The following is a 12,681-nucleotide window of genomic DNA, read 5'->3' on the forward strand; positions in this document are numbered from 1 at the left end:
GCTGGTAAAGAATCTGCCTGCAATGCTGGAGACCTGGGTTTGATTCCCTGGGCAGGGAAGATCCCCTGGAGAAGGGAAAGGCTACCCACTCTAGTATTCTGGCCTGGAGAATACCATGAACTGTATAGTCCATGGGGTCACAAAAAGTCAGACATGAATGAGTGGCATGTTCCTTAAACTCCAAGGGATACATGAGTTAAAATAAAACACTGTAACAAACAGATAACTTAAAAATAAGTCTAAAGAGATACTTGAAACACAACCAAAAGTAAATAAAAGAAATGTGTTTCTTTGAATTCTCTTTAACTGGAAGTAGGGAGGGATGAAATGGGGAATAAGAAGCCAATGTGGGTGAGTTCCACAAACATGTGGTTGGTCAAGAAGTCTTACGAATGGAGGGAAAGCCAGCAATCATGAAAGCATAAGTCCCTTGTGTTGCAGATGAGGAAATGGAGACCAGATGGCCACAGATTTGCTAATGTCCATCAGTTGGTCCATGAGAATTCAGTTTCCAGGTATGCCTGAAAAAGGCTTTGGCCTTTCACTTCCTGTTTCTTTCTCTGACTCCCCTCTCCTCCTCTCTACTCCTGTGGGTTTCACACATGACTTTCCTGCTGCCTTATTCATTGAGTGAGTGAGGCTCCATGTCTAAAAGGAAAACACAATGACTCAGAAGAGCAAGAGGAGACTGGAAAGGAAGCCAGTCACAAGGCTGAGCAGCAGACAAGAGACTGAATGTCCCTGCCACGTTCAAGCCTGTGGTTAGTCCATGGCGGATGAAGGAGATGATCGACCCCCAGAGCTGTCCTATATCCTACATCCAAGCAGAACAGATGCAGGGCAGCAAGTTTTGGCAAGAAGACACTTGCACCATGAGTGCCTTGCCAAGGATCTGAAGGCTTGTATCTTCAAATTCACATCCAGGACCACCCTCAGGGAAGAGTCTGTGGCCCATAGCAAGTATATCATGGATGCCATTTTATCCCTGTAAGTTTACTCAAACGACAATACCTCAACACCAAAAGCTGGCACTTCAAAGGTCCAAAAAATATGAGTGCCCTGGAGGGTAGCTTTCTAAAAACTAAAAACACTAGGCTTGGGAGAGGGAGAGGGTGGGATGATTTGGGAGAATGACATTGAAACATGTATACTATCATGTAAGAATCGAATCGCCAGTCTATGTCCAATGCAGGATACAGCATGCTTGGGGCTGGTGCACGGTGATGACCCAGAGAGATGTTATGGGGAGGGAGGTGGGAGGGGGGTTCATGTTTGGGAACGCATGTACACCCGTGGTGGATTCAAGTCAATGTATGGCCAAACCAATACAGTATTGTAAAGTAAAATAAAGTAAAAAAAAAAAATTAAAATTAAAAAAAAATAAAAACACTAGGCTCTATTTTTGGGGAGAAAACTGAAAATAAGCATGCCATCGATAGTTGCATTATTCATTTTGAAGATCAATTATGTGCCTGAGTAGCCATGATTCCTATCAAGACTTATTGATGGAGGTTTGAGCAGTATTTCCTCAGTCCTGGTTGAATACAGGAAACTTTTCCATCATTTTAACTTCTTTCCATTTTGATTATTTGAAAGAATAGAGACATTTTATTTTGGATAAGAAAAACTTAGAGGAAACCCTTCTCAGAATATAGAAAGGGCTGTCACATGGAAGAATGCTTAGTTGGCAGAATGGGGAGAAGTACGTGAAAGTTTCAAAGGGGCATAGTCTACTCAACAGGAGGCGAGGTAAGAGATCTCAAATCAAATGAATTCCTTTGCAAAGTAGTGAGGTCCCTAAGCCTAGAAACATTCAAGGAAATAATGGACTACTATGTATCCTGGGTTTGGTTAAGAATCCACCTTACACAATTAAAAAAATAAAAGGAATCCGCCTTGCAACACAGGGGACACTGGTTCAATCCTTGGTTCAGGAAGATTCTGCATGCCAAGGAACAATTAAGCCAGGGGGCCACAACTACTGAACCCATGGTCTACGACTCCTGAAGCCCTCTGGCCTACAGCTCACGCTCCTCAGCTAAAGAAGCCACCACAATGAGAAGCCATCTCACCTCAACTAGAGAGAGCCCATGTGCTGCAACGAAGACCCAGCACAGCCAAAACACAAAATAAAGAATAAAATAAAATAAATAGATCTTTTTAAAAAAACGAAGAAGGAAGAGAAACACAGCAGGCACAACCTGGCGATCTCTCAATCCCTTCACAATCTTGAGATTCGATACCCTGTGAAAGCCAACAACCCATTTTGAACTGATCATTCCAGTGGGGCAATTGGCTCTCTGTGAGTCACCAGTAGGTGACTGTCAACTCACCGACACTTGGCCATTGATGATGACCTCCTCGGAGAACCGTACTTTGACTGGATTGGACTTTAATCTTGCCTTTTTTGCAGCGCTAATAAATGCTGATTTGGGAGACTAGAAAAAAGAAAGAAAATATTTGATCTGATTATTGGTAACATAAGGTCAACCTGATAAGAGCTGTTTTTTATCTTTATCTTCCTAGCTATTTAACATTTTTGCTCAAAAGGGTTTGGTACATGCCCAATTCAAAGACTAAATATGAATGATGGATGCAATCAAAACCCTGTCATGCTCATCAAGTAGTAAGTTTGATTTAGCCACCAGACCAGAACTATAAACAGCATGTTCCATGTTCTTCCAGAGCACATTTCCAAGGATCTTTTAAAATGACAGTCGTGGAAGTATGTAAATCCTGCCTTCAGTACAGAGCTTTGAGGGCAATGTATCAATAGAAGGTGAGGAGGTGGCCAAATCTCATGTTCAGTTTATAACAAGTTGATCATTAATAATCTATTTTAACACGGTGGAGAAGAGCCACTGACAGTTCTAAAATAACTGATAATCTCATTGTTATTTATATTAAGGGCATATGGGAATGTGAACAGGAAAGGGTACACACACACATACGAAAGGTGCCATGCTTTATGAGCCCAAAACTTGAGCTTCAGCCTCTTGTTAGTAACCTGTGATCTTATAATCTTACTGGGCAAGGTAGCAAAGAGGCCTTGATTTAGGATTGAAAGTCAACTAAATCACTTTGCTTGACAGCAGTAATTACTAACACAATATTGTAAGTCGATTATACTTCAATAAAATAAATAAATAAGAAATAATATAAAAAAATAGAGAGTCAACTTCATGTTCTGCCTCACCTTATAGGCCCTTTATCTTTCGTTGGAAAGAGGGGCTGAGAGATTCAGTTGTTCCCCCTTAGAAATGCAAAGGACAATGAGAAAACCTGCTCAGAGGATATGATCTTGGGAAATGGACTTCATCTGAAAAGTAGCCTCTTTGAACAGTTTTCATGAAGCCCAAGGGGAAGGGAACTCACATGGTAGGTGTCTACCATGTTGCAAGCAACACCTGTTTATTCTGCATTCTCTATTGAACCTTATATAGAGGTAAATAGTTAGCCTGAATCATACAATTGCAATTTTAAAATCCTACAATTGCAAATACTGGATATACCACGTAGTTCAATCTAACGTTCTTCATACTATACAGTTCTAAGAGATTGAGAATGTTGTGTAAAGAATTCTAGTAATTAACTCTAGAATCAATGGAGGCTCAACCTCCTGTGTACTGCAATCATCTCAAAGCATGAAAGCCAGTTAGAGTATCCCATATTTTGAATTTTAAATAAAATGAAAAAAAAAAAAAGATTTCCATCTTTTTCAAATACAAGTATACTTGAGATCAATTTAAAAACAATACATTGGAATGGATAAGTTAGGTGTGCTCTGTCCATACAATGGGCTTCCCTGGGGCTAAGTGGTAAAGAATCTGACTACCAATGCAGCAGACAGGAGTTCAATTTGTGGTTTGGGAAGATCCTCTGAAGGAGAAAATGGCAACCCACTGAGTAATCTTGCATGGGAAATCCCATGGACAGAGGAGCCTGGCAGGCGACAGTCCATGGGGTTGCAAAGAGTTGGACACAACTTAGCAATAGAAACAACAACATCCATACAATGGAATACTATTTAGCTACAACAAGCATGAAATTCTGATACATGCTACAACATGGATGAACCTTGAAAACATCATGGTAAGTGAAAGAAACCAGACACAAAATGCCACATATTTTATGATTTGATTCCACTTACATGAAATGTCCAGAATAAGAAAATCCACAGAGACAGAAAGCAGGTTAGTGGTTGCCAGAGGCTGAGAGCGTGGGGAGAATGAGGAGTGACTGTTAATGGCTGTGGGGTTTCCTTTTGGGGTGGTGAAAATGCCCTGGAATTCCAGAGTGTCAATGGGTGCGCAAGATTGTGAATGTACTCGATGCCACAGAAATGTACACTCAAATATGGAAGATTTATGTTATGTGTTTTTTTTTGTGATAATAAAACAAAATCATTGTTGGAAAAACTCATTATAAAACGTGTGTGTATTCCTGGGTGGAGTCTGCCTTAATGCTGAGAAAATTCTGTTATTTCAAAAGTTCCCCTGTGTCTTAAGGGCGGTATGGATGGATGGTTTGGCCTCCAGAATTTCAATTCCCCCATTTATGCAAGATGTTAAAGGGAATGGTTGCCCTTTAAAAACAAAACGAAGTGAAACACACCTGCTGCCCTGCAAAAGAATCTCTGAATGGCTGCTCCTGAAAAGAAAAGCTTTGAGCATGCTCAAAGTGACTTAAAAGTCCTACTGCAAAGCTGAAGTCGTGGTACAGAGGTGTTCTCTTCGGTACCATAATTACAGGCCAAGCTTAGTCATAATGAACGAACAAATCATACAGTAGTGAGTTCATTTGCTTTTGATATGCCATTTTTTAGCTAAAGGGAAAACATTATTTTCCGGTAATGATTTTAAGCAGGGGATATTTACACTGGCACAATGTGTTTAGCTCGAGTGAAGTGGCTGTAATAAAGCTACCCAGAACAGGCATTGCTAATTAGAGATATTTGACTTTCTCAGCATTGTTTGGGAATGATGTATTTCACATGTGTTCCATGCACCAGATGCTGAGGTTTATTCCATTATGTATCTGAATTTCTAAATGTAATATTTTACCTCATTTTTCTAAAATGTTCTACATAATTCCTTGCCTCAATAAAAAGTATATTTAACAGAATGTAGTTTTCCACACATCTCATTTGCTGCATAATCTTAGAATGCCGTGATGGTCCCATGGAAGTACATAATGTTATTGCCCTTAAAAGTGGCCCCTTAGAGCAGAATTGGTCAAGATGGGGAAGGTTGTTTCATAGCTAATGCATGCCTACCTCTTGGAGATCCATTCCTGAATTTATTAGGTTGGCCAAAAAGTTTGATTGGGTTTTCCATAACAGCTTATGAAAAATATTGAACGAACTTTTTGGCCAACCCAAAGTTTCCCATGCCCTAATAACAATCCTGGTAACTTAGGAAAACCAGAAAAGAAACTAGATAGCCAAGGTAAATGTTACTTTAATATGTATTTTGAACTTTATACGTATTTCTATTAGACTTAGGATGAAAGTCCAAGAATCTATACAAATTGTATTTTGTTGTTGTTGTTCTGGATTTGTGACTATTTCATATAATAGATGCACATTCTAAAAACTACTTTTTGACAATAAAAACATAAGCTCTTCAAGTCTGAAAGTTATTGAATTTGAATCAATAAAGTAATGATTTCTTCCACTGACTAGAGTTACTTCTGGTACATGAGGTATGTAAACTAGTCATGACTACAGTTTTGACTGAAGTGTTTCTCTCTGGCTAAAAAATAGACAACGTGCACCATCCAAAAACCTGATGAATTAATTCCTGGCAACATGCTGACCAGGAGGTGCTGATCACAAGCACTTCATATCCTGTGGTGGAAGTGACAAATAATTACTATTTAGAATAATCAGATTTTCCTGCTAGTAATTAATTTTACAATTAAAAGGCCTCTAATCAACCCCTGCACCTCTTTTCAAATTCCCTGTTGCAAAGATGGCCATGATAGATGGCTGACATTCTTCTGATGTTCTTAGATGTTCTAAGTCACTAGGACTTAGTTTGAATCAAAATTACATAAGATAAATTTCTGAAGCTGAAGTGTAAGATCTTGAACTTGCAATTCTGTAGCTCTAAAGTACTACTTGTATAGTGAAGATTAACTAGCCTACAGTTATCACTGGGTGACTGGAGTTCTTCCAAGCAGACCCTAAGACCAGAATTCATAAGATGATAGCTGATTTGGGAGATGCTCCTAGGAAGCATGCGCAGGTGAGCAGGGGAGGGTGAGGAAGCCAACAAAGCATTCATTGTTTAGTCAGGCACCATGGTCAGCAACTGGAGTTGAACCATGCTGGGAAGATCTGAAAAACATGGCAGGCTACATGCCTTGAAGTTGACTGAAGAGAGAGGGAACTGGGTTATTTATCTACCAGCTCCTGTCAATCAGTGATGAGAGGTGGCTGTTCTTCTGGGAGTGAGAATTCCTAGTGGAGTGCTCATAGAGCATTTCTGGCCTGCTCCAGGAGCATGGCCCTGTGGTGAAAGGGCCCACAGGCAAAGAATCCCTGGTGCTTTCAGTTGGAAATTGGGCCACCATGCTCACATGCCAAGGGGATATGTTCTGGGTCCTGATAGCATCTACTACAGAGGAGCTTCCATGAAGAGGTGTGTAGCCTCGCTCAGGCATGTGGAACACAGTGGAAGGTAGACAGGAAGTGAGAGGCAGACAAGTAGATCTCTCAGCTCTTCGGCCTAGAGGGAAGGAGAAACATGGTAGCATAGGGATGCCAGAAATGAGAGTAACTTAGCCCAATCCAAATGATCTAGGGTTATGTGAGGGGAGATGACAGAGACTGGTTAAATACTCACTGTCTCAGGTAATGTTGGATTGGGACGCTCTGAAAGTTCTAGACTTGGGAACTATGGAAAGGAAAGAAGGGAGCAGGTGGCCAAGAAAGATTTGGGATTAAAAATGGTAACAGTATAAGGGAATAAGATGGTATGTCAGAAGAAAACAAATAAAATCCACAAGTAACCCAAATATTCCTCTTCTAAAACTCCATCCTGAGGAAATGTGACTAAATACAGATAAAGATTTACACACAAAGATGTTCTTTGTGAATTTATTTATAATAGAAACATATGAGAGACAGTGGGCCTAATGATGGATGCTGGTTAAGGATCTTGGTTCAATGTAGTGTTTTATAGACTATATATAATGCTTATATAGAAACCTTGATGATACAGGAAAATGCTTGATATACTAAGTAAATGAAGCAGAAAAAAATGTACGTATAATATGATATAACTACTGATAGACTGGAAGTAAATAAGCCAAAATGTTTACTCTGGTTTTCTTTGAGGAAAAGTATTGCCAGCACATATTTTCCTGCTTCTGTGTTTCCTTCTGCTCTTCCATGATTCTTCTCTAAGAAATAAGGTAAAAATGGTGGCAACTGAGGCCTCCATAATACTTAAAATAAGAAGGCAAAACCCATTAAGAATTATTTCTCATCAAAGAATTTTGGGAAACCTTAGTTTTCTCCCAGACCCCATTGACCTGAACCTCACTGGAGGTTGATTGCTATGGCTGCGTCATGTTGGGGTGCCCTGGGAACACATGGAGTGTGCCAAAAGGTCTAAACACTGGCTCTCTGTCTTGACTGGATCTTATTACACAGAAGAAATACAACATAAAAACTGCCGACCAATAAGTTGCGAAGAAATTAAAATGCTAATTTCTCTTGTCTGTAATAAAAGTAGATTAATTGACTTTCTTTTTGTCTAGTGGATCCTTCATTTCTGTCAATTTTGGTTGCCAAGAAAACGTTTAGCAAATACATAAAATCTGATTTTTTTAAAAAAGCCATTTGCTTGCAGGAAAATCCAAACACAAAAATAAAAGTAAAAATCTGCAGTCTCTTTTCTCATTTGCACTCCTCTCTTCATTTGATATATCTATTTAAGTAACTTTAAGGTTTCAATTCTTTCAGTTCAGAGGAGGAAAAAGCCACTTTGGACTGGATCAAAAAGAGAAGGCTTTAGGTGACACATTGGTTCCCAAATAGGGGTGATTTTGGTCCCCAGGGAATGTATAACAGTGTCTGAGGCATTTTTGGTTGTGACCACTTGGGACAGCATGCTACTGGCATTTAGTGTGTAGAGGCCAGGGCTGCTGCTAGACACACCTCCCAACAGAGAATTCTCCAGCCCAATGATGCTGATGTTGAGAAACTCCGAGGTAGCACGCAGAATCTGTACTAAGACTTGAAAGGTAAGAAGGATTTGGTGAGGCTGAGGAGGTGGCAGGTAAAGTATGTGAAGAGCATTTCAGGAGGAAGGAGGGTTGGTCAGAGGAAAGTCAAAGTTGAGCATGCATCTACAATAACTGGCCAGGAGCGAGTGACTCTGAGTGACTCTTGCTGGCTGCAAGACCAAGCAACACTCCTGAATGTTAATATAGCACAACAGCAGAAGCCAACTGAACTCCCAGAAAATTCCAGATTATCTGTTAAAAGTAAGTTCCATGATTCACGAATAGTAATGAGTATTGATATGAATAACAAGTCATGCAGACTGAAAAGGCAAAAACAGCAAGCAAAGCCATAAGACAAAACCCTTGACTTATATGTAAAACTCCTCTAGGCTTACTGTGCCAGGTAAAGTGCGATCCCACGTTGGAAAAATAACCTGGTTTGGAGTAAAATAGTTCTGATCTTGCATTGCTAATGGGTTATAAAGTAGGGAGAGAGAATTCAGGAAAGACAATGTAAATTTAAAGTTTTACCAGGAATTTCTGGTTGGTCAATCACTTACATATGACAGACATTTACATTGGCTTTACCAAAATGTATCTGTTCACTGCAGAGAAATGAAGAAGAATGGATAGATCTGAAGTGGGTGTGAGTGATTACTGGTTTAAATGAAATAATCTGAAGACAGATGAGCTGTACTTTCTTAGGAAGGAATCACCGGGTCATGAGGTAGTGGATGTGAAAGGCCCTTAGATGGGATGCCATCTGACCCTCTCCTCACACAGATGAGGAAACTGGGATTGGAACAGCTGTGGGAGTCACCTGTTATACTGTTGGGAGCTAGATCTCAACTTCTGGTGCTTTTACATCCTGCTGCTGCTGCTAAGTCGCTTCAGTCGTGTCCGACTCTGTGCAACCTCATAGACGGCAGCCCACCAGGCTCCCCCGTCCCTGGGATTCTCCAGGCAAGAACACTGGAGTGGGTTGCCATTTCCTTCTCCAATGCATGAAAGTGAAAAGTGAGTGAAGTCACTGAGTCGTGTCCAATTCTCAGCAGCCCCATGGACTGCAGCCTACCAGGCTCCTCTGTCCATGGGAGTTTCCAGGCAAGAGTACTGGAGTGGGGTGCCATTGCCTTCTCTGGCTTTTACATCCTACTGTGTCCTTAGATTTCAAATCCAAGTGTGTGTGTGTGTGTGTGTGTGTGTGTGTGTGTGTGTGTGTGTGTGTGTGTGTGTGTGTCTAGTTGTGTCAAACAGCACTAAAAGTAACACTCAGTATTAAATTGCTTTTAATATATGTAGCAATGTTCCCCCATGGCATAACTTGGTGTCTTGTGATCTTACTACAAACTTGAGTACATATTTTTTCCTGCCTAAAATGCCTAGTCTATAGTGCTTAGCAAGAAAATTTTATGACAGGGGAGATGAAGAGTTTGGTCAGAAGATGGAGACTGGCAAATACCAGAGCCTTTGAACTGATGTAGAAATCTTTATGGGGAAGAAAAAAGACGTATAAGCAGGCTGGAATTTCTGTTCTTCCACCTGAAGGCCACACAAGGTACTGACAGCAGACATTTGGGGAAAAAAATCTGAAGGAATTGGACTTGGTATTTTTCAGTTCACTGCCCATGTGTGAAATTCACAAGCAATGGCAAATCTATAGAAATAAATAAATAGTTAACTAGTGGCTGCTCAGGACTAAGGGTAGGAAAAGGGATTTACTGTAAATGGGAATAAGGAATCCTATTGGGGTGATATATGTGTTCTCAGACTGGATAGTGGTGACAGTTGCATACCTCAATAAACTTTGTAAAGATCATGGAATTATATACTTACAATGGATGAAGTTTGTGATATGCAAATTATACCATGATAAAATTGTTTTAAAAAAAATCATGGGAACTCAAGGCAGTACAATTTTAATCATCCTCCACCCTTCTGACAACCTACTGAACTGTCCAACATCTGCACCAAATTATTATTATTCTTTGCTATTAATTATATATATTTTAAAGTTTATTTAATTGAAAGATCATTGCTTTACAAGATTCTGTTGGTTTCTGCCATACAGCAATTTGAATCAGCCATAGGTATACATATATCCCCTCCCTCTTGAACCTCCCTCCCACCTCCCACCTCATCTCACCCCCTAGGTTGTCACAGAGCCCTGCTTCAAGCTCCCTGAGTCATACAGCAAATTCCCACTGGCTCATCTATTTTACATATGGTAGTGTGCGTGTTTCCACATTTGTCCCACCCTCTGCTTCCCTGCTACCCCGTGTCCACAGTCTGTTCTCTCTGTCTGAGCCTCCATTGCTAGATACCATATATATGTGTTAATATATAATATTTGTTTTTATCTTTCTGACTCACTTCACTCTGTATAATAGGCTCTAGATTCATCCACCTCATTAGAACTGACTCAAATGCATTTCTTTATATGGTTGAGTAATGTTCCATTGTGCATATGTACCACTGCTTCTTTATCCACTCACCTGCTGATGGACATCTAGGTTGCTTTCATGTCCTAGCTATTGTAAATAGTTGTTTAGAATGATATCTTTATTATTTTATACTTTTTAAAATTTCATACTTGTCCTAACCACTTACTAAGGCCCATCAGGTATAAGTCCAAGATATTTTCAAATCCATCCACCTCTTCCCATCATTACTCTACTTCAGATCACAATTATTTCTCACTGGAATTACTCCCACAACCTTGATCATCTGCTTCCTGGGATATATTAGCAATCAGTATATTCCAGTTATTTCTCAAGTTTAAAGTCCCACCAAATTATTTAGGTGGGGATAAGGAAAATAATCATGCTTTAACTTCTTACAATTAGATATTCCCTTTAGACTTGTGATTCTTAACCTGGAAACTTAAAAGAATCACAAGGAAATTCTTGAGTTTTGTGTCATTTCCAGATGTGAGAGGCACATAGGACTGAAAAGTTGATTTCCAAGATATTTGGGAAATGCATCACTTTCTTTTCTCTCCAATGAAGGGTTTTTATCATAGAGTACAAAATACATATAATCAAGATTTTGGAACTGGTACTATGAATGCATGCTATTTCTCTCTGCTGTTATTCCCTGGAGTGGAGTGGCAGGAGGAGACTGGAAATCTGAGAAAACAGACACAGGCACTTTTACTCACAGGACACTTACAGGGTAAGGCTGAATAACAGTGAGGAGTATCGACTCTTTGCAGCTTCTGTAAGAGAGAGGAAAAAAAGTATTTATGACATGCACAGAGCCTGGGCTCTACTGGTGACGGTGCTCTTTTGAAACAAAATGTGTGATGTTGGCGAATGTTTCTTGGACTCCCAGGGCAGAGACTCAAAAGGCTCAGAAGTGAGCTTTCAGACCACAGAGAAAACCAGAATCAAATGTTTACCCAGTGGAAAGCCTCCTGTTCGATTTATATTGGGTGATATAATCTGCAACACTGAACAGCAGGGCCCTAAAATAAAACTCGCTGAAGGAAGGTCGGATTTTAAAAGCATTGACTGAGTCTCTCAAAATTGATTCTCCCCTTCTGACTTTCCTTTAGCTGCTTAAAATGTCTGTGCAATTTTCTGGAAGGGGATAGATTTTTTTAAATGGTATCAATTCACTGAACATCATTATCTTCTTAGGGTCAGCATCAGGAAAAGAAAAATGTCATCATAGGTTTCTTATGTAAAAACAGGATCCCAGCAAATATGACTTCCCATGCCGTGTGGCTTTCTATGGCTAAGGTAACAATGCCTAGGATCTTGAGCTGATAAACATTTCAGAAGGGCACTCATTGGGATATATTGTTCACCATAGTGAACACTGTGTAGCCAAGAGCAGGACAACGTAATACAATGTCATGGTTTATTTAATTTCCCCCAAGTAAGCCAAACCTTTCAAATAACTTGACCCTTTGAGGAAAAATCTTATTATAGGTTGCAATAGTTTTTCTTCCTTCCTTTGTTCCTTTTTTATACTGAGTAGGAGAAAGGTCAGTTGCCATTTCGTTGAGCAGGGGCTGACTTTTTCTATAGTTTAGGTGGTAATTAATTACCTGCTTTTGTGACATCCTGCCCAAATGATTCAAGACAAGGGGATCTATTGCAGTGCTGTTCCTTTGGAGAAGTCATGACAAATTGCATTTCTAGCATTAAGTACTCTTCAACCCCTCACTATAAGCCCATTGCCTGGGGAGGACCATGTGATTTGCCACGGGAGCGGTGGCGGCTGGGCCCTGATGGAGGGAGTGGGGGTGGGGAAGAAGAGAAATCAATGGGGAAGAGAAAGAGGACTAGAACTCAAGAACTGGATGAAGAATCAGAACATTTAGAATGATGTTGATGGTGGGAGAGGCCTGTCTGATCCCATCAATTCCTAGTTGCCAAGGGTTGACAGAAAGCCCCACTAACTGGAGTGGCAAGACCGTGTTCCCATTAGATGGAATAA

The 12,681-nt window shown here is 40.1% G+C and overlaps 1 protein-coding gene across 1 annotated transcript in view; it reads right to left on the reverse strand.

Annotated features, from left to right (window-relative positions):
- FRMPD4 (FERM and PDZ domain containing 4) overlaps positions 1-12,681 on the reverse strand; it is a 204,240-nt gene that overhangs the window by 38,792 nt on the left and 152,767 nt on the right. The window contains exons 4-5 of the mRNA XM_052663584.1: positions 11,407-11,452; positions 2,334-2,438 (exon numbers count right to left, since the gene is read on the reverse strand). Of these exons, the coding sequence (XP_052519544.1) occupies positions 2,334-2,438; positions 11,407-11,452 (151 nt within the window). The remainder of the gene's footprint in view (positions 1-2,333; positions 2,439-11,406; positions 11,453-12,681) is intronic.

This window comes from Budorcas taxicolor, chromosome X (assembly GCF_023091745.1).
Source record: "Budorcas taxicolor isolate Tak-1 chromosome X, Takin1.1, whole genome shotgun sequence".
Taxonomy (NCBI): Eukaryota; Metazoa; Chordata; class Mammalia; order Artiodactyla; family Bovidae; genus Budorcas; species Budorcas taxicolor.